Source organism: Anabrus simplex, chromosome 9, assembly GCF_040414725.1.
Source record: "Anabrus simplex isolate iqAnaSimp1 chromosome 9, ASM4041472v1, whole genome shotgun sequence".
NCBI lineage: Eukaryota > Metazoa > Arthropoda > Insecta > Orthoptera > Tettigoniidae > Anabrus > Anabrus simplex.
In genome coordinates this window covers 14,450,700-14,474,217 of record NC_090273.1, presented here as the reverse complement: position 1 = coordinate 14,474,217, position 23,518 = coordinate 14,450,700, and the positions used below count along the sequence as shown (strand labels likewise).

The 23,518-nt window shown below is 38.4% G+C and overlaps 1 protein-coding gene across 2 annotated transcripts in view; it reads right to left on the bottom strand.

Annotated features, from left to right (window-relative positions):
* The window catches only part of LOC136881268 (DNA-dependent metalloprotease dvc-1), a 47,705-nt gene that overhangs the window by 17,985 nt on the left and 6,202 nt on the right, over nucleotides 1-23,518 (bottom strand). For both annotated transcript variants that reach the window (XM_067154039.2, XM_068229262.1), the window contains exons 2-4: nucleotides 9,634-9,860; nucleotides 5,677-5,785; nucleotides 3,527-3,646 (exon numbers count right to left, since the gene is read on the bottom strand). In XM_067154039.2, the coding sequence (XP_067010140.2) occupies nucleotides 3,527-3,646; nucleotides 5,677-5,785; nucleotides 9,634-9,860 (456 nt within the window). The remainder of the gene's footprint in view (nucleotides 1-3,526; nucleotides 3,647-5,676; nucleotides 5,786-9,633; nucleotides 9,861-23,518) is intronic.

Genomic DNA, 23,518 nt, shown 5'->3' with positions numbered 1-23,518 from the left:
CTCGCTGTTGAGTCCTCGAAGCAATTCCCCATATCCATGAGTCATACGTCTATTTAACCAGCTTCTTGTCCACACTGTTCTTTGCTTCCTTCTTTTCCTCTTCTTGATGACCAAAGCAGACGCGATTAGAACCGGTAGATCCATCCTCCCTGACTGCACAATTGAAACTGACACTTTATTGATTAATATTATTGAGTTGTGTGAGGGCTACAGCTTTTTTACCAATATTGCGTCAATAATATTGCCTCAATAATATTGATCATGTAAGGCCCGCCTTAAACATTTACATTGAACTTCCCATCTTCTTGCCCTCAGAGATTTCGAAAGCTGATCATCAACTGGTGTTCAGGTTCATGGAAACACCTGGCCTTAACATTCAATCAGCACACATCTCATTCATTCTCTTATTTTGCCAATTTCTCCCCTCCTTTTACCTCACAGCAGCATGCACTAAAATAATAATAATAATAATAATAATAATAATAATAATAATAATAATAATAATAATAATAAAAATAATAATAATAATAATAATAATAATAATAATAATCGTATGGCTTCAGCTATCGTTTGCAGACATTTCGATTTGACACCATCTGGCTGTCTGCTCGTCAATTTCGACGTTCCGTTTTACTCTAGGTCCGCTAGATGGCGGACAGAGTAAACTGTATCTCTCTTGGGCGTCTATGGCTGAGATTTAATTAATTTTGTCGGGTAAATACCAAATGTATCACCAGAGATCTTTTACATGCCGACATCGTACGACATGGAGTGTCGAATGGACTTTTTTCCGCCCTTCAAAAATCCGACTACCTCTGCCGGGTTTGAACCCGCTATCTTGGGATCCGGAGGCGGACACTCTACCACGGATCCACAGAGGCAGCTAGCAGCATGCACTAGCCAACGATGATCTCCACCATATCTTATTTTGTCTGCCTCTGCAGCCAAACAATTTGGACCCAAGTGTTTCTTTTATATGTATTCTATCCATGTATGCTTACAAGGCAAGTCACTGCTCTCTGTCAGTTTCTTATACACATATTTCATTCAAGTTTTTTTTTTTTTTTAATTTTTTTTTTTGCTAATTGCTTTACATCGCACCGATACAGATAGGTCTTATGGTGACGATCCCCAAGTTGTTTCTTTCCAGTATATATACAGGGTATTCCCAAACGTGAAAAGTAATCAGGGGTGGATTCTACAACCCAAAACAACACAAAAAGTTCCTATACTTGAGGACTGTCATTGTTCCAATAGCTTGAATTCCGAGGATTCACATACCCACTAATGGAAATAAGCTTTGTTCATCGTAATTAAGAGAGAACGATCAACAGTACCATGGTCAGATTGCAGCATCCACCAAGAAATTTAAAAATTTAAGCAGACAGCTGTACCCTGTGGTGTTTAACTAATGAACCACATACACTCTGTAAGGACAAAAGCGTAGCATTTTGACCCAGTAATGCCGATCTTTGTGAAACCACACTCCTGCTCCAATTGGCTTGAAGATTTCACTGGGCTGATGGCCCATTCTTGCTTGAAGATCTGCAAGTCTTTCTCTCTTTTTCTTTAAAACAGAGCCAGTTTCTCACCATTTCCTGAATAACTTTGTTATTTATGGTCTCAAAGTAATTGCAGCACCACAGAAACAACTTTCAAATTTACGAATGGTTCTGTCATATACCATATTTCTCCGAATCCAAGACAAAGTTTTCTTCTCAGAATCTCATGTAAAAATTCAAGGGTCGTCTTGCATTCACGACCTAACAACAATGAACACCGTAGGGAGTTACCACTATAACCACGCTCTTGCTTTTCATCCCCCTCCCCCCACCTGCGCTCGTACGGACGCATGCACATACACGCACACGTCGTTGCCATTATGTACATTTATTATACATTGCTAGCCGTGGCAACCGGTTGTACAGTGCCTCTATGCAATGTTACTGCATCTGGGGAAATAATGAAGAGAGAATGAAATTCTATTAGCCTCTACTACAGAATTGTTTCTCAAATCTGCAGAATGGCATCAAAACATGTGAGCCTTTGAATTCTTAGAAAAACATGCTTACTCACTGGCAGAGTTATAAAGTGTCTACTGTACCTGACACTTAGTAAAATTAAGTTTTATAGACAGCAGAAATATTTTTGTGATGGATCGTCATACTGTAAAAATACACGGAACAGGTATTGCTGGCAAATTTTCAATGGGTTCTCATCAATGTTATGATGACAATTTTAAGTTAATGTTTATTAAACACATGGAAATGAAGACTAATTGTGGAGCTGCAAGAAAATACAATATAGGCCTAACTAAAGCAAATATTTGGCGTTAGCATGGAGACAAAGATAACTTAAAAAATGCGAAGTGTACAAAAAAATGTGTGTGGAATGGCCATACAATGGCGCAATAAACTCGTTCGTTGACCTTTAATGTCCGTGCCTTTATTAGGCCTATACATCGCTAGCCGTTGAAGTCGGCCGAACTCAGCAAGAGAGATGCAAGTCTAGCGGCAGCTGGTTATACCTGACACTGAGTAAAAGTAATAATTTTATAGACAGCAGGAATATTTTCCTGATGGACTGTTGTACTGTAGAGATGAGTCAAACAGGCATTGCCGGCAAATTTTCAACTGATTCTCTTTGATATTATGATGCCAATTTTTTAAGTTAATGGTCATTAACCCCATGGAAATAAAGAATAGTAGTGTAGCCGCAAAAAAATTACTGCATAACTTAAGCCAATGTTTGGCGTTGGTGTGAAGACAAAGACAGTCTAATCATGCGTACAGAACAAGAAAGGCATTCATGTGATTTTACAAAGCACTTTTTAAGCCTGATTTAATTTTTTTGACGGAAAAAGTGGGCGTCGTCTTGCAATCAGGGTTCAGAAAAACGATAATTTCTTCTTTAGATGAAATGTTTCATTATTTTCTCATGATGTCGTAACAGAGTGACAGACAAAAACTGAACAGAATCAACTTTCAATTTTTGTGTTCCTGATCTGAGATGCAAATGAAAATCATCTACTTGTACCAACTCCAGTTTCCTGGATGTTCTCCACTTATTTCTGTCCATGTAGGTACCTTTTCCCAGAACTTGCTGCAAATCCAGACCTTGCCCAGCTAGATCTGATCAACCGATCTCTTCCTTGACCAACCTCTTGATCCTTTTCAAACCACACTCTGTTCTTTGTGGGTATATTCAAAAGAATGAAAATGAAGTATGGGGTAATAATATGAAAGTACAAAGGCAATATTATAATTTTACTTATATAGATACATCAAGACGAAAAACACATGTTAATGATAAAGATGGAATGTTTCCTCAAATCACTGCATGTGCAGAATTATGGCCACCAACCTGTGCAACTCTTTCACACTATTTTCTAACTTTTCCTATTTTATTTAAATCTCCCTCCATTTCCAGCTTAACTGTTTGGTGACAAACAATAATACAAACAATACAACATAGAAGTAAATCTTTAAACAGTACCTTCTTAAAAAATGAACAATATTCATTTTACCGTGATATTAGTTCCAGCTTCTTTGTTTATTCTGTCCATATGTTCGCGAAACCGTGGACCATGATCTTCTCTATCTTTGTTGTTACCAGTGACAAACAAGAAGGCATGGATCATCTCGTGCTGGAACCAGAGAAGTATTTTAGATCAGATACTTTGTATTTTTCATTAAATCAGGAATCATCAGGAACAGGTATGTACACATGATACACCAAAAAGAATCAGGTGAATGTGACAAAATGGTCAAAACTTGAACAATCTAATGATTCAGTAATAAAGAGAAATTACTTGTGACAATAACTATCTGTACTGACCAGCTGCTATTTTATTGGTGCAGTACTGCTAGTTTCAGTTTTACTGACCATGCTGGAATAATATGATAACTGTTGTTTAAAGGGTCTAACATCTAGATCACTGGCCTGAATAATATAATCAATACAACATAAAAAAGAAGTAAATCATCTAAATATTTGGTTGACAAATGAGCATTATTCACCTTACCGTGATATTAGTTCTTTGTTACTGTGTTGACGGGGTGACAATACTGCATGGGGATCACTGAATGTGCCTACGTGTTAATGTAAGAAATAAGGGGATCACTGAATGTGCCTACGTGTTAATATAAGAAATAATCTTCATTGGAGTAATCACATTAACGAGGTTATAAAGAAAGGTTACAGATCTCCTCACAGGGTTATGATGGCATTTTGGGGTTGCAGAAAGGATGTAAAGGAGAGGGCATATGAGTAAGATCTCAAATAGAGTATCGTTCTGGTGTATGGGACCCACACCCAGGACTACTTGACACGAGAACTGGAAAAGATAGAAAGGTGATTTCTGACAAAAGAATAGTGTTACAAAAATGTTGCAACATTTAGGCTGGGGAGACTTGGGAGTAAGGAGACAGTGGTGGTGGTGATTATTGTTTTAAGAAGGGTTGACCAAGAGAGGTCAGATAGGATAGATGAAAGTGAGGAGCCTGGCACAAGTGGAAGCAATGCCAGGACTCAGCTAAGGCCCCCATGGTCGCCAACCCACGGCCCAAAGTTCAGAGCCCCTGGGGCCCGTTTTAGTCACCTGTTATGACAGGCAGGGGATACTGTGGGTGTTATTCTACCGCCCCCACCTACAGGGGAAGGTAACGAGACAAGCTACTCGGCTAAGTGTTATGTAATTCCAATACAATTTACTCATCTAGCACAAATAATGCAGGTTCCCTAGGGGAATTGAAATCAATATCGTAACGTAAGTGGTGTGTTCTGAGCTGTCAGTGGAGAGACGGCATGGAATGACATTAGTAGATGAATAAGCTTGAGTAGAGCTATTAAAAGTAGGGAAGATAATATGAAGATAAAGTGAGAATTCAAGAGGACAAATTGGGGCAAATACTAATTTGTAGGACGAGTAAGGTAAGGTACTGGAATAATTTATCAAGGGGAATGTCCGATAAATTTCCAACTTATCTGAAAACGTTTAAGAATAGGATAGGTAAACAACCGATAGGGAATCTGCCACCTTGGTGACAGCCCCAAAACCAGATCAATGATGACCGATCGACTGACCATAGTTACAGACTTGCTTCAGTAGTGCTCTAGGAACTGACACAGACGCAGGGTATGCGGCAACTGTATGAACAATAACAAAGTCCATACTACTTTATGTTAGTGTTTATGAGAGGAGTATCACACACAAATATTTGCACCATTCTAGGAACAGCTGCCAACGGCCGTAGCCGTGTTGAAACACCGGATCCCGTGAGATCTCTGAAGTTAAGCAACATTGGGCATGGTCAGGAGTTGGATGGGTTGCCACGCGCTGTTGGTGGAGGTAAGGGAATGGAGGAGCGGAAAGGAACTGGCCACCCTACCGCACGTAAACTCCAGCTCAGGAATACCTCTGCGGAGGTTCGGACCTGCCTTCGGGCAGAATAACCCTTACCTTACCTAGGAACAGCTGTCTGTGAATGAAAGGATGTTTATTTTCAACAAGGTTCTGCAACAGCACAAGCTGCTAGGGATCCTTTAAAAACAATAAGGGAGGGTGGAGGACTGCATCAGACCAGTCCAAGGACTATTACAACCTAACATTTAAATTACAGATTTTCTTAGCTAACATACTGCAAAGAATTTTAATGAATAAAGAACTTTTCTTACCAAAAGAGTCTCCACTAAATCCTTCCGTGGTCGAAGTTTAAGAAGCGGAAGACTCAAACGGATGGAACAAAGACATCCTTCCCCCTCGTAACGGCAATCTCCCGCACATCTACCAAGAAGAAATCGTTACAAAGACAATTAAAAACCATGAAATCAAGACTGTAGGTGATGAATCATATTTAAAAACATAAGATTAGAACATTCTTTAAATCATGACTATATCATTACATATATGAGGAGCTCTGTATTAGTACTATTATAATTCTGTTTTTTCTGAAATGACATAGATTTGTTGCTGTTGTTATGAAACTTAAATCATCTTTGAAATATACACTTACTGGTGTCCTGAATTTTATAGTAGTTTCTTGGAAAATATGAAAATTATTGTGCTGTGAAGGATTAGTGACAGCTGCTATGGTTATTATAAACAATTCATTTATATTCTTTGAAGATTAAAGTTTCTTTATACAGTGAATATTTTAAAATTATGTAATTCTATACATTTTATATGTATTTCATCTATACCATGAAGAACGCGGCATATAAGAAACAGGATGGATATTAAAGATGACGAACATGGCAAAGAAAAGGTTAATGATAAGTAGGACTCGGATGTTTAAGACCTAAAAATAGCCCAAATAAGCAAGCAAAATGACCTCAAAAGTGACGAAATATGACGTAAAAATCATGAAACATGACCCGAAAATGATTAATCTAAATATGGCCATTTTAAAATAAGTTATAAATAGAAACGGCAATTCTTTGATACATATTTGTTAACTAAATTCTTTATTCTCACTTTCATATTAATTTTCTGAATATACATGTTTAGCAGTTATTCACAGCCTATTATCCTCGATTCACTTATCAAACACTTGTGAATACATACCTATAAAGTACTAAGTTCGCTAAGATTATAGATCACACAACATTTTAAAAGCCAGAACATGTTTGTACCCTTCAATGGTGGTTTGAAATATGAAGAAAACTAGAAATCAACCTATTATTTTAATATATTTTGGAACGTTTAAGCCTAGATTACATTAATATTGCTCAAATGCATTAAAGTTTAAATTGAGCACCATGAAACGAATTAAGTAGATGTCATTTAATACATTATGGTACGGTGGCTTGGCATATAGTGCAAATTCACATAATTTTTTCATTCTTCTCCACGGGTCGTATTGAAGTGTATGACAAGATTCATCTTCAAAGCATCAGGCGCAAAAGACCTCCGATTATCACTTAACACATTCTTCTAAGAAGGGAAGCTCCTTTCTATGTCACAAGATGTTATTGGTGCAAATTTAAATAATATTAAATCACTGCTGTCGAGTATGCACTCATCTTGAAATGTACTGGTACCTTCTCCTCTAAGAACATCATTTATCTTGCACACACAGAGAAAACCGTCACTTCGATTAAGCACATTTTAAAGTTTCCATTTTACACTGACGCCAACCATTCCATGTGATTGTTGTGATGAAAATTCAACACTTCTCACAATTTCAATACTTGCATGAATTTCTAAGCTAGCAGCTTCTAAAGGAGTAATTGCACTCGATATTATTTCAAAGTTTGACTTAATATATGTCAGACATTCTGACAAACTGTAGGAAAACAATTTCTGCGCAATCTTGATAGAAGAGGCAGAGTATTCCATTTGTATTAACTACAGATGTGATATGGAAAAGCAGTTTTGTAAATACTAAACACAAAGCAAAAACTTTAGAAGGCAGACTCAAAACAACATAAACAGGTTGGCAAACTTGACAGCTATGAAAGGATGTGGGAAGCGGCATGGAAACCTAAGAGGTAGATGGTTATGTACACGTTGTGGGAAAGGAACGTAGACGGTAATCACCCTCAAACTCTTAATTTAATAAGCTAACAAAAACCAAGATTAAAAGGGACGAACAAAATTAAAACAAAACAAGAATAATGGAAATCAACAAACTTATTTGCAAATGGTTGTAAATTTGGACTGCATCCGCAGATATGCACTACATACGATGATAATTTCAAATTACACTGAAAACAAAGGAAAATAGAAGGAACTTTACCTGTTTATAAAAGGGCGAATCCCTTATTACTAACTTGAGAGAAAAGAAAGAAAACTTAACCCAGAGGTGCTGCAACCTTGTATCCTTACCTAAAAGGCTTTCAGCAAGGAATATAGATTTTCGGCGCGTGTTAAGCGATGCAGAACTAATGGAGGCAAAACCGAGGAAAATTTTTCGAAGGAAATATTTTATACAACAAATTTTTATAACAAATGAATTTTTTTCAACACAATAATTAAAGAGGCTTGGATCATTTCCCCACAGCTGTGCCACCTCCAGCTGCAGTATTAAGTGCCTGGAAGTTCAAATGCTTTGTTCATGGGTAAAGATGGCATGGGATCGTATCTCTGGCATACCTGCCAACTTTTAGAAATCAAAAATATAAAGGTTTTTTAATTCTTGGATTTCATCCCATATATTCCACCACAGTCCAGGTGAAAAAAAGGTCAGGATAAAAGGCATACATATCTACAGTTACAATGCAAATTGACCATTAAATTTAAAATCTTAAACTAAGAAAACAAAAGTGGTTACAAGAAAATGTACCTAATCATTCTCATTTATGACACACACGAATAATAATATTTATGTCGCACAGACATACGCAACAAAATGCATAATGGTTTCCTTTATCAGACTGTAAAATGAACGGAAATTTATAGGTATCTCTGAATACTTGGAGATAACATTTGTTATACTTTTTGGCCATAACGAGAAGAGAAAATACCAGAAACTGTCACTGACAGAACCCCCTTTAAAATGCACTTAAATGCACGAAACTACCACATACAAAACAATTCAATATGTCCCATACATTAACATATGACTTTGACAGTGGGGGGAAGCATAAAAACGTAAGAAAAAACATGTGGCCTACAAAACCAATGAAACTACACACAAAAAGAATGTTAACAGCGTGCGAACAACACAACAAACTCAGTCTTTCGTCCCGGTTAACTGAGTTGCTGGTGCGTGCTAGCACCTGTTGCTTGCAGGACGGTTGCTGTACCGAATCCCCAGCTGCATAAAGCGCACACGCTGCTGTGGTGAGCGGGAAACACGATACATGAAGGTGACGGACGAAACACTAGTGAAATAAAGCATCAAATAAATACACTTGAAAATGAAGTTTTATAATTACACAAGCACATAAGAATTTATCCTTTATCCTAGGGGGGAGAGTATTGACCATACTGGAGGTTATATTGGTCAAAAATAGGAAGAAGAAAAAATAAATGTGAAAATCAGAAGAAGAGTTAAAAAAACCAGACAGTTTCTGGGTAAATCAGAAGGGTTGGCAGGTATGCTCTGGTGACCTCGTCTGGAAGTGCAGTTTTTCTAATGCTACGGATGACAGCAAAGACGACGATGTGTAGGAAATTGATAGTGAAAGCTCCGAAGTTGCTACTTCTGATGATGAATGAAGTATTGACTATCGTTCTGTGACTTAACTTTTTCTGTGTGTTTTAAATAATTTGTTGGGTATTATTTTAAGAACACTTCAAAACTGTCTGAAACTATTTTAAATTGCTGAAACATACATAGTGAAATTACATTTTGTTCTGCAACAAATATTGTAAATAAATTTTAGTGAAACTTTTTTCTTAATTTTGTCCTTAAAATACAGGGTGCAAGTCTTATTCAGGAGTGGGCAGTATTTGAGATTATATAGTATTCCATGTCTGAAGTCACTAAGCTCCCTTGTTCCACCCATTCTGCAAGTATCTGGTAGCACTACGCAACACTGAGACCTTGGCCACGGTGATCACAGTGACATTAGATTTTAGGGATATCTGGACATTTTTGATCAGATAGTGTATTTCATTTTCCCTGCACTATTAATTACACAACAGTACATTTCCAATACAATAACCATGTTCTTATAATTTCTTACTTTGTTATCCTGGTGCTCCACTTCAGTTCAACTGCATCCAAAGTTTTCCAGAAGAAGCGTTTATTGAACTGAATAAACATTCCATGGATGTCTGGAGTAGGGTCTATATACTCCCATGATGGATCCACAATAGACTCAGGTTTTTCAGGGATGTTCTTATTTTCAATATCCCATGACACTTGCTTGTTTCTCACAGGTGTTGGTCTGGGAATTTCCAAAATCAATGACTGAAATAGGAAATTAACAATATGTATTAACAATAAAACAACACATTCTTTTTTAACACAAATGGGTTCTCAGTACTTTTGATACCTTGATAACTTACTCAAGAGGTACTGATATTGAACAATACTGCTGTACATGAGCTTGATACTTTGTTTACAGCCATTTTTAACTGATATTGTCAATTTATCACAAGTAGCACAATTTTAATTGGTTGCATGGAACACATTTCATTCATAAGCTTCTAAATAGCAGATAGCAAGAAACTGGGTGTGTTTCTAAGTCAGACCACCAACCCCATAATAAAAGCAACCTTCCTTCCTTATAATTCTGCAGACAGTCTGGCAAAATAGCAGATAGCAAAACACTGGGCATGTTTCTAAGCCAAACCACTGACGCCGTAGTAAAAATGGTCTCCTTTTCTTATACTGTATATCTACAGACAGTCTGACAACGGAATGTCACAACTACAAATTTCTTTACAATTTATGTACCAAGCCAAGAGAATGTGCTTGAATTGAAACATTTAAAAAATATTTTTGAACATTATATCAAATAATCTCTACCATTATTTAGTTTGATGATAAAAAATACACTTGGTGAGTACAGAAATTCAGATCTATTTCTCTGATATATTGTGTGTTAGTCGTTTAGTCTATTCTGACTCTCCACAAGACTAAAGTGTACTATTTCCTGAAGACTTTGCAGGACTTCCTTGATGCTATCACTCCATCTCGTCCATTGCTGCCCTCTTGTTTTACCATCAGTCTTCCCCAGTATTAAGGTTTTTGTCTCCTCATTACATGACAAAGTTCCTCAGATCTTACTTCAATATTTGCTCTTGTGATGAGTAGCCTGGATCGATTTCCTGTAATATGGACTTATGAATACCTCTTTGCAGTCCACCGAACTCCAACACCATAGTTCAAACGCATCTATTCTCTTATGTTCGGCCCTTCTTATTGTCCAAGTCTCGCTCCCGTACATCTCTACTGGGAAGACAAAGACTCTACTATATGGATCATTGTTCTTGAAGTAATGTCTCCACTCTTGAAAACACAGTTGAGATTGGCCACTGCCTTTCTACCAAAGAACATGACTCCAGTCACTATCAGCAGAGGTCTGTTGATGAAAGAAGGAACTACCTGGCCATTGTTTCTTTCTCTATATGCCAGGAAGTGATAGGTTTAGTTATCATGACTTTAGTTTTCTTGACATTCAACATTAGTCCAGACTTTGTATTTTTTCCTTCCGCCTTCAGTAGGAGACACTTAGCTCTTCCTCATCTAACTTGGCATTCCTCATAATATGCTATTGTTATTGGCTGTAACTCCATCCGAGTATATATAACTTCTTCCTGTATATATTGACCAGTTCAACTCAGTTTATGGATGTGTTTACAATGACTAAACAGATCAATCCTGGTATAAAACGCCCACACAAATCACACTGAATAAATGGACGAGGGCGGGGTTGTAATTGATGGAGTTTCCTTGCTTGTTGCTAGCCCTCTTGATGTCTGTGGCGTTCTCTTTCAAACAAGTTGACAGCGGTGGATGTAGTGTTCCGCCACAGTGAGCGGTCCACAGCACATTCTTCCCATGTCTGTATATCTATACCAGTTGTCTTCATGATGTGTTTCAGCTGGCCCTTAAAACGCTTAAGAGGGGTCCATGAGGTCTACTGCCAGAGCAAAGTTCACCATAAAGAATTTGGCGGGGAAGCCTGGTATCACCCATGCGGTGAACATGGCCTAACCATCTCAGCTGATGAGCGATGATTATTGCCCCAATGCCATTTAGCTGCGCTTTGTCGAGAACTGCCGTGTTGGTCACATAGTCCTCCCACTTAATATTCAAGATGAATCTCATTTTCTGTTGGTGGAAGCGCTCAAGTTTTTTGATATCACGGCGATAGTGTCCAAGTTTCACAGCCATACAGCAGCATGGAAATGACAACAGCTTTGTACACCATGAGTTAGGTCATTATTCGTGAAGACTCTGTGCATTAACCGTTCGAATGCTGCATGAGCAGCCCCAATTCTTTTATCAACGTCTTGTTCACAGGTACACCGTTTAGACAAGATGCTTCCAAGATATGAAAAGTGATCAACCTATTCTAGTGTTGTGTTTAAGATGGAAATACTGAACTCAGGAAGTGTTAATCCTGGGGCAGGTTGTGCAAGTACCTTTGTTGTTGTTTTTTTTTTTTTTCATTAATGGCAATACTAAAGCGATCACATGCAGGTTTAAAGCAGTTGATTGACTGTTATAGTTCTGCAGGTGTTAAAAGAGCAGGAGATGCAGTGTCATCGGCATACTGCAGTTCTGTCACCCAGGTAACCAGAGTACGTCTTTGTGACCGAAGTCTTGCCAGATTGAAAAGGCCTTCATCAAAAGGAAATTTAATCTCCATGCCTAAGTTGTTTGCAGATGATTCATGCAGCATGGCAGCCATGTACAGTGCAAAGAGTGTAGGAACAATCACACAGCCTTGTTTCAATCCACAAGTGATTGGGAACAAATCTGATACTGCGTTACCATTAAACCTGTCCAGACATGCCATCATGAACATTCAGGACATCCAAAATGTCTCAATACTTTCCACATAGCAGATCTTGGTACTGAATCAAAGGCTTTTTATTATTATTGGAAACGCGCACATGCCGTGCAGAATACCATTACATTACATTTACATTACATACACATTACTTTTCTTTGCTATAAGCTACGATGGATTTCTGTCTATTCCTGCATTTTACAATATGGTATCTATCACAGAATTCCAAGCACAACTCACATACAAAATCGTTATTTGGTTCGTGAAATGGATCGCCAACCTCGTCGTCACATGTCGCATATCATGATTAGCTTCCATCCAGGTCCTGCCTTGCATAGCAGATGTTGCATAGAAGTCCTCCGGTATGTTGTTTTTCTTCTCATGCAGATCTTGTATAAACTGTTTGAAGCTGGTACTAGCTGGAAGTATGAGCTCGCATCTCAGATTCTCTATTAGGAAGGTCTCCCTGGTAAGCTCATACACTAGCCTTGATCTTGCATTCTGCGGGACTCCTAAAATTCTCTTCAGGTATCTAGGCTTTACTCGCTCCAATTCTTCCAGCTGTTTGTACGTGAGGTATTCTCCCACTAATTCTAGGCCATACATCAGAACAGGTAGTATCTTTAACCTAAACAGGTCCATAGCTGTGCTAATCGATAGTTGTGTGACGTTTCTGATTTCATTCATAGCTCTAGTGGCCGCCACTGCTCTAGATCTTATATGTAAACTGAAACTATTGGCCACTGCTGGGTTTTCCATATCTGCTGATATATTGAATGAAACTACTTCCACAGCATCCTCTCCTAAGATTTTTTTTGCTAGTGGCTTTACGTCCCACCGACACAGATAGATCTTTTGGCGACGATGGGATAGGAAAGGCCTAGCAGTTGGATTGAAGCAGCCATGACGTTAATTAAGGTACAGCCCCAGCATTTGACTGGTGTGCAAATAGGAAACCTTGGAAAACCATCTTCAGGGCTGCCGACAGTGAGAATCGAACCCAATATCTCCCAGATGCAAGCTCACAGCCGCGCACCCCTAACTGCACGACCAACTCGCATGATAACCTAAGATTTTTAACAATTCTGCTAGGATTCTACCATATCTGCTTGCCTTGTTGTTTGCAATAGTTCCTTATATTAATACTTTGATATATTAATATTGTACTCTCAAAATAATAAAATTACAAATTTGTATTTCATCTGATGAATACACATTCTAAATAATTAAAATGATTCACCTGTTCTAGTTTTGTATTCCTAATCTGACATTCAATCCTATAAGGTTTCTTTCTTACCGATATCACTGCAGTCTTGGAAATCAGTAATATATAGGAAGATAGGATCATCAAAAGGAAAACATAATAGGACAAACACAATTACAGGTCGGTGAGGGAAACAAAAACCATAAAAGACAAGAACAATCTCCGACTCTCTCCTCATCTATTCTCAGCCCCTGACCTGCTAGAAAACTTAAGAAAGGAACATCTTTCTATACATTTCTAGATTTTATTTGGTTTGTACTTGTTTGTTCCTTTCCATTACTTAATCTTAAGGCTAATCTTTCACCTATTTCAGAAGCATTGACATTGGGTCCTTTCCTTCTTTTGTGTTTGTCCTGGGTTTCTAGTTTTTTAATACCTGTAGCCACCTTTATCTTTGTCAATTTCTTTTGTTTCTCTGGCCTCCTCCTTATTCTACACTTCCCACATTTCCTTGCATTCCTTCTCAACCTGACAAAGACAAAAGAGAGTGAGAAATGAAGACATCAGGATGAACTGAAGTAGAAAAGTTGAGTGACAGAACTGAGAAGAATAAATTAAGATGGTCTCGACACGTACAGACAATGGAGGGAACGAGACTAAGTTTGACGAAAGAGAGCAAGACGGAGACCTAGAGGAAAGTGGATAGACTTGATCCAGGCCAATATAAAAAGAATGAAAGTGGAATGGAACAGGATTACAGAAGAATTGTGAAAGGAGACAGGAACGTAGAGAAGTATCATAAATGGAAAATTATGGTTGTGTTGTAACAATGCTGACATCATGCACTGCCCCAACTTCTCCACCCAGGCATCCTATAGCACAGAGCTCTACCAGGGCTGCCAACAAGTGGCAATACTCCCTGCAAGAGCCATAGGTTGTTTGGAAGGAGGAATGAGGACAGAAGCAGCTTGAAGCCCGCACTCACCTGAGGCCTCGCTCTCAACTATTGTCGGCTCCCTCGCTAACCAGAACAACGCACGATACATCTGCAGCATTTGTGGGATCAAATTCACACTACCTCACAGTCCACATACACCCGTGTAACGTTACAAAGGAAAACTGACAATTACCGCTGGATGTCTTGAATCCAGAGTTGCACTGCTTCTGTATTAACTTTTCAGATATGATGAAATCTACTACATGTATTCATGTTCACTGATAAATAAAACCTATATTCTACTCCACAGACTGGTTTGCAGACTGAATGTATGTATCCATCCCCATCAGAGCTGGCTGAATGTCTTCCACTCATCAGTACTGTACATTCTTTTGTACTGGGAAGTAAAATGAACAAATTAAGTTCCAGTATAGAAATCGATACAAAAGAGAAAAATGAAGCAGGAGCTGTACAATATAAGGAAAAATCAAACTTTTATAAAAGAAATTAACGTTTTGTGTGTGTGCTAAGTACAGTATCATTCAAATATTTCTCAGTCTTCTAAAACTGTTCAATTGTACATGGTTACCACACACACACACACACACACACACACACACACACACACACACACACACACACACACACACACACACACACACACACACACACACACACACACACACACACAAAGAATTATCAAGATTTATATGTATAATCGATATTCAAATTATTTTCTTGATGAAATTAAGAAACAGATTGCTTGCAATTACCTTATTCAATGCAATAAATACTTCAAAGACAAGTATTTAAATTTCAACATGAATATTGCAGACTCCTTCACACAAAAATCTCTAGCCTTTAAAACATCCCTGTCTAGTAGTCTGCTGTTTATTCAAAGTCTGTTGACAACTCAAAATATAGACTAAATTTGAGTACCACAGAATTCTATTGTACATATTCAGTATGTACTGTTAATTTTCCCCTTGGTTTCATACGCATATAGATTAGGACTATGTGACCTCTTTCCTTTCAGGTATAAAAATTATTTACTGGAATCTAATTATCTATCTCTACAAAATTACTCAACGACCCAAACTCATACAGAGGAATCGCTCTGGAAAGCAATATCTTCAAGCTGTTAACAAGAATTCTAACCAACAGGATAGTTGAAGAAGAAGAGTCCAAAATGCCAGAGGAACAATTTGGATTTAGAAGAGGAAGAGGAATCTTGCATGCAATTCAAAACTTACTCAATTTTAGAAGAAGCACAGCGGTTTTACAACGGTAAATTTTATGCAGCCTTCATAGACTATACAAAAAGCCTTTAACATAATAGTTGGGGAAGAACTAATGTCAAAACTCCAAATTATGATCGGAAATCAAAACCCCCTTACAATTATGATACGAAATATTCTGGCATACGACCAGATCTCCATAGATGATGTGACCTGCAAAACAAAGGTAACCTTACCCAATGGAGATGTTACAGAAATCACCAAAAATAATAGAGTGTTGCAAGGAGACCCCCTCAGCCCCATATTATTCAATATTGCCAAAGCGGATGTAACAACAGCAATCAGCAAAAGAGCGAAGGATGCAGTGATCTACAAATATGCAGATGACATGGTCCTAAGGTCAACAAAGAAGGAAGAGCCTTCTCAGCGTTGGCTGAATGGGTAAGAAATAACACTCTGAAAATAAACTGGACAAAAACTCAACACATGGTTTTTCGGAAAGGTGGACAAAATGCAGCAAACAACAATGTAGAATACGAAGACAGAAAAGTGGAAATAGTAAATTCATTCAAATACCTGGGAATAACCTTACAGACTACTGGGACGTTCAGACTACACATAAAAGACAAAGCAATTGCAGCCATGAAAGCCATGTACGACATCAACAATTTACAGCAGTTATCATTAAAAACAGCTATGAGCCTATTCGACACAAAGATCCTACCAATACTCACCTATGGAATCCATTTGATATGGGAAAGACTAACAAAGAAAGAACTGGCCACCACTGAAGGAGTTAAAGCAAAATTCCTAAAAACCATAATGGGAATCTCAAAATACATGCGTTCCCACCTAACATACGAACTAGCATGAGAACCCTTCCTTATTGAAGGACGGAGGATAAAACTACCATTACCATCCACAAAGAATGTAGAAGCACACCTAGCGGAGAGACGGAAGAAGAGAGAAGAAATTCCGCTAGAGTTCTACAGTACAGATGCTATGTTGGATCGAAATTGGACAAACGCCAACCAGAAGCTAAGATATGTGATAATATAACTAGCAGTGCACGGGTACCACCATAAAATATGTCTTATCATGATCCCAATGAAAACTGTGAATGCTCGTTGTGTGATTAGTTCTGTGATATATATCACATCACAAGATGTAAAAACAATGACAAATCTCTGTGTGGTTATAGCAAAGACTAATATGGTCAATAATCTATGTAATGCACATTCGTGCACTTTTCTAATAATAATAATAATAATAATAATAATTAGTCAACAGTCAGTTGTGATGCAATAAACCAGTAACATCCAACGGCCTTTTATGTTATGCTGATATTAATGATTTGTCTGACTTGCTCTATTATTATAAAACTGTGTTCGTACAGTGCAATAACAAGCAAACCATTGCTGTCGGCCTAACAGTCATGCCCAACGAGCTAGTATAACACAGAGGAACTGTATGCCTGACATCAGCGCTCCCTGCGAAAGCAAGTTGATAAAGGGCAGCCATGTTAACGGTTGTCAAAACAAAGCGAGTTGGTGCGAGAACATAAGTTGAGGTGAAAGGGAGACTCTGCATGGCAAATTCATTTTGTAAGTTTTAAGAAGTGAAAAGATTGCCGGCCGTATGCTCAGCGTACGGCTGTACTAATCGGAGTAATAAAACAAAGGATATGTCGTATTTTAAGTGGTTACACAGCGAAAGGACTTATTATTTTTGGATTGTATTTCATATTTCCTTTTAAGAACAAGGAATTAGCACCAGGCAGGCATCAATTTTTAGGAGTAAGACAGGGTCTCTCATAGTGCATTGGCACTGCCGGTGGCTACAATTAGCCTACGCAGTGGCCTCCACGGTATGCACTAGCCAGCGTCTTGGTAGGTGTGCTAGGTACCAACTGAAGAGCCCAGCCTAGCACACGGGGGTGAAACGCTGGCAACCAGGAATGAGTTAGCTGGAAAATTTATAATGTCCAATAACGGACCATTTATATTGGTATTAGCGCAACAATGCGTTATGAGGACGGAAATAAATAATGGCATCCTACTCAATACAGTCTCATGCTCTGTATATATATATATATATATATAGCCTATCTATATATAAAATAAGAGTTTTGTCTGCACATTGCTCAGAATTTAAAAAAGAATGGTATTTCTGTATCCGTCATGTCCACAGTAACAAGGAAATGCACTTTTTAATTTTCCCTAATTTCCCATAATTTCTGTCTGTCTGTCTGTCCGTCTGTACATGCATCACGAGAAAATGGCTAAAATTTATCTTAATGAAAATCGGTATGCAAAGTCAGGAAATAAGTCTCTACAATCTAGGCCATAAATAATTTTATTCACGCTGAGTGAAATGGTAGTTTAGGGGAAGGAAAAAATATTTCTCAAATATTTGTTATTAGCGGTCGTATCCATAAATGCTACATAACTAAAGTTATCATCATCATCACCATCCTAAACCATCTCCAGTTTCCCAGGTGTGGTATATGAGCCTCCTCCATCTCATCCTGTCCTTGTACCATTCTTCCTCCACCAACTTGTCCCAATCATGACCTCTCAGCAGTACATCGCTCTTAACTAAATCTATCCATTTCCTTCGTTGCCTTCCCACGGGTCGTCTTCCTTCTACCTTTCTGTCAAATTCCTTCCTTGCAGTTCTGTTTACTGGCATCCTCTTCATGTGACCAAACCACTTCAGTCTTGATATCTGAATCTTAATGAGGAGAGAATCATCTATTCCTACTTCTTCTCTAATTTTCTCATTTCTAATCTTGTCTTTCTTGGTTTTCTGGATCACAGTGCAAAGGAATTTCATTTCAGCTGGCTGAAGTTTAGAATTATCTCTATTGGTCAGTGTTGTGGTTTCGAGACTGTATGCAAGAATTGGTGTATAATAGGACTTGTACAATGTCATTTTTGTTCAATCAATCAATCAATCAATCAATCAATCAATCAATCAATCAATCAATCAATCAATCAATCAATCAATCAATCAATCAATCAATCAATCAATCAATCCAATACTGATCTGCATTTAGGGCAGTCACCCAGGTGGCAGATTCCCTATCTGTTGCTTTCCTAGCCTTTTCCTAAATGATTTCAAAGAAATTGGAAATTTATTGAACATCTCCCTCGGTAAGTTATTCCAATCCCTAACTCCCCTTCCTATAAATGAATATTTGCCCCAGTTTGTCCTCTTGAATTCCAACCTTATCTTCATATTGTGATCTTTCCTACTTTTATAAACGCCATTCAAACTTATTCGTCTATTAATGTCAATCCACGCCATCTCTCCGCTGACAGCTCGGAACATACCACTTAGTCGAGCAGCTCTTCTTCTTTCTCTCAATTCTTCCCAACCCAAACATTGCAACATTTTTGTAACACTACTCTTTTGTCGGAAATCACCCAGAACAAATCGAGCTGCTTTTCCTTGGATTTTTTCCAGTTCTTGAATCAGGTAATCCTGGTGAGGGTCCCATACACTGGAACCATACTCTAGTTGGGGTCTTACCAGAGACTTATATGCACTCTCCTTTACATCCTTACTACAACCCCTAAACACCCTCATAACCATGTGCAGAGATCTGTACCCTTTATTTACAATCCCGTTTATGTGATTACCCCAATGAAGATCTTTCCTTATATTAACACCTAGATACTTACAATGATCCCCAAAAGGAACTTTCACCCCATCAACGCAGTAATTAAAACGTTGCAGTTGCTCACAATCTTGTAACTTATTTATCACTCTATAGAGAATAACATCATCCGCAAAAAGCCTTACCTCCGATTCCACTCCTATACTCATATCATTTATATATATTAGAAAACATAAAGGTCCGATAATACTGCCTTGAGGAATTCCCCTCTTAATTATTATAGGGTCAGATAAAGCTTCACCTACTCTAATTCTCTGAGATCTATTTTCTAGAAATATAGCAACCCATTCAGTCACTTTTTTGTCTAGTCCAATTGCACCCATTTTTGCCAGTAGTCTCCCATGATCCACCCTATCAAATGCTTTAGACAGGTCAATCGCGATACAGTCCATTTGACCTCCAGAATCCAAGATATCTGCTATATCTTGCTGGAATCCTACAAGTTGAGCTTCAGTGAAATAACCTTTCCTAAAACCGAATTGCCTTCTATCGAACCAGTTATTAATTTCACAAACATGTCTAATATAATCAGAAAGAATGCCTTCCCAAACCTTACATACAATGCATGTCAAACTTACTGGCCTGTAATTTTCAGCTTTATGTCTATCACCCTTTCCTTTATACACAGGGGCTACTATAGCAACTCTCCATTCATCTGGTATAGCTTCTCCAACCAAACAATAATCAAATAAGTACTTCAGATATGGTACTATATCCCAACCCATTGTCTTTAGTATATCCCCAGAAATCTGATCAATTCCAGCCGCTTTTCTAGTTTTCAACTTTTGTATCTTATTGTAAATGTCATTGTTATCATATGTAAATTTTATTACTTCTTTGGCCTTAGTCTCCTCCTCTATCTCGACATTATCCTTGTAACCAACAATCTTCATGGTTATTTGCTCATCCCACAGCAGGTGTCTTACCTGGTAGTAAAATTGTGTTGCCTTATTGATTCGATTGTTCACCTCATGTTTTGCTAGGTTGTCATTTGATATAATGCTACCCAAGTATTTGAAAACTGGAACGCTGTCCAGTTGAGCTTCATTTAACATGACTATTGATTCCGCTCCTTCCCCATACACTTTCATCACCACCGTCTTGGTCTTGCTGATGTTTAAACCATATTTCTTAAACTCCTCATTCCAGCTTTGTATTCTCTCTCCCAATTCCTCTTCTGAGTCACTCCAGATCGCAGAAACATCTGCAAATGTGAAGGCTTTGATATCTCCATGTTCTTTCCTTTTAATAGATTTCATTACTACATCCATTACAATAATAAATAGAAGTAGTGACAATGAGCTGCCCTGCTGCACTCCTCTCTTTGTCTCAAACCAGTCCGACAAACCACATCCTACTTGAATACAGCTTCTGTTCCCACTACACAACATTTTCACTTTGTCTATGAGGCTGTCTGGCACTTGAAGTTCTTTCATGCATTGCCAAATTCTTTCCCTTGATACACTATCGTATACTTTCTCAATGTCCAAAAATATTAGAAATAAAGGCTTGTTCTTCTCCCAGTATTTTTCCATTAGCATCCTAATTGCAAATATAAGGTGTGTAGTTGACCTTCCTGGTCTGAAACCATACTGTTCTTCTTCCAAAATTGGTTCAATAATATCTCTGATTCTGGTCTCTATTATTTTTTCCAATATTTTCAGGACATAAGACAGTAGTGTGATACCACGGTAATTACTAGATTTTTGTCAGCTTCCTTTCTTGAACAGAGGTACAATGATGCCCATCTTCCAGTCCTCAGGGATAGTATTTTCCTCCCATATCTTGTTGAGCAGTCTGTAGGGCCATTGGATTCCTGGAATTCCCGCTGCTTTCAGAATATCTGCACTTAGTTCATCTATGCCCACTGCCTTTCCTTTCTTCAAGCTCTTGAGCGCATTTTCAACCTCAAGCCATGTAATTGGTGGTTCAATTATGGTTCCTCGACTTGGCTCTCTTCTATCCGTTGTTATCTTTTCTGTACCTCCATTCAGAAGCTTTTCGAAATAGATCTTGAGTTCTTGTTTAATTTCTCCCTCTTCTTGTGCCAGAGTTCCATCATCATGTTCTATTGCTTTTATGGTCTCTTGATCCCTTCGATTGTTTTTCACTACTCTGTATAGCAATTTCATATTTCCTCTACTGTCCTCTTCCAGTTTGTCTGCAAACTCATTCCATTTCTTCTCTTTTTCTTCCCTTAAATTGTTCTTTACAGCAAGTTTCTTGTTCCTGTATACTCCTTGAAGTCTTTGTATTTCTTGTTCAGTTTGTTCTTGTCCCTGTTTTAGTTTTTCCTTGTCCAGTGCCTTCTTTATTTGGTTTCTTTCTTTCACCGCTGTTTTCACTCTATCATTCCACCATGGTGTCTCCTTTTTTCTTTTGATAGAACTTGTAACTCCACATAGGTTTTTAGCTTCTCCCACAAAGGTGTCTTTGAAGGCACTCTTCATTAACGCTGGTTACTTCACACTTCGGCAAACTCTGTTGAATCCTTAGTTTGTATTCTTCCTTTATTTGGATTTCTTGCAACTTCCAAGTTTTAACCCTTGGTTTTTTCGTAATAAGTTTCTGCGTTTCATTTGTCTTATGTCTGAAGTCTACTACCAACAATCTGTGGTCACTGTCCATGCTTTCACTAGGGATGACCTTTACATCTGTGGTGTACCTGCCACCATCTTTATTTGTGATTATGTAGTCAATCAATGTTCTATACTGGCCATCCCAACTGTACTTTGTCATTCTGTGACTGTCTATTTTTTTTGAAGAATGTATTTGATATGGTTCATGTTTGTGGGTTACTGTAGTCACGTCCTAGTTCGTGAACCATGGGCAACGGCTGAGTGGCCTAGTAAGTGGTCCTGAGAGTCGGGATACCAGTTGCTATGGAATGGGAGTGGGCATCTCGGACATATTCTGAGTCGTGGCCCTCCTTGTGCTCAGGCGGCCAGGACTACACAATTCACCGGTGGTCCATAACCCGTTAGAGGAGAGATCCTCACTTGGACTATGTGCAAGTAGGGCAGCATCCTGCTTCATGAATTTACCGAGCTCAGAACACTTTAAGCAAGCCTCGGACCTATGGGAGTAATGGAGTCCCACTCCCATTTGACAGGCGAGGGACTCCTTGGAAACAACTTGGCGAACGAAATGGAATTCAATGGGGAGCTATCAATATTAATGGGGCTTATGGAAGAAAGAAGGTAGAACTTGCTGAGTCAGCAAAGAGGATGCATCTGGATGTGCTAGGAGTAAGTGATATTCGGGTAAGGGGAGATAAGGAGGAAGAGATAGGAGATTATAAAGTGTACTTGACGGGTGTTAGAAAGGGAAGGGCAGAGGCTGGGGTAGGGCTCTTTATCAGGAATACCATTGCACGCAACATAGTTTCTGTTAGGCACGTAAGTGAGCGAATGATGTGGGTAGATTTGTCAGTGGGAGGAATTAGGACAAGAATTGTGTCCGTGTATTCACCATGTGAGGGTGCAGATGAGGATGAAGTTGACAAGTTTTATGAAGCATTGAGTGACATCGTGGTCAGGGTCAACAGCAAGGATAGAACAGTGCTAATGGGCGATTTCAATGCGAGAGTTGGCAATAGAACTGAAGGATACGAAAGGGTGATTGGTAAATGTGGGGAAGATATGGAAGCTAATGGGAATGGGAAGCGTTTGCTGGACTTCTGTGCTAGTATGGGTTTAGCTGTTACAAATACATTCTTCAAGCATAAGGCTATTCACCGCTACACATGGGAGGCTAGGGGTACCAGATCCATAATAGACTATATCTTAACAGACTTTGAATTCAGGAAATCTTTTAGGAATGTACGAGTTTTTCGGGGATTTTTCGTTGATACAGACCATTATCTGATCTGTAGTGAACTAAGTATCTCTAGGCCTAGGGTAGAGAAAGTGAAATCTGTCTGCAAACGAATAAGGGTAGAAAATCTCCAGGATGAGGAAATTAGACAGAAATACATGGATATGATTAGTGAGAAGTTTCGAACAGTGGACAGTAAGCAGGTTCAGGATATAGAAAGTGAATGG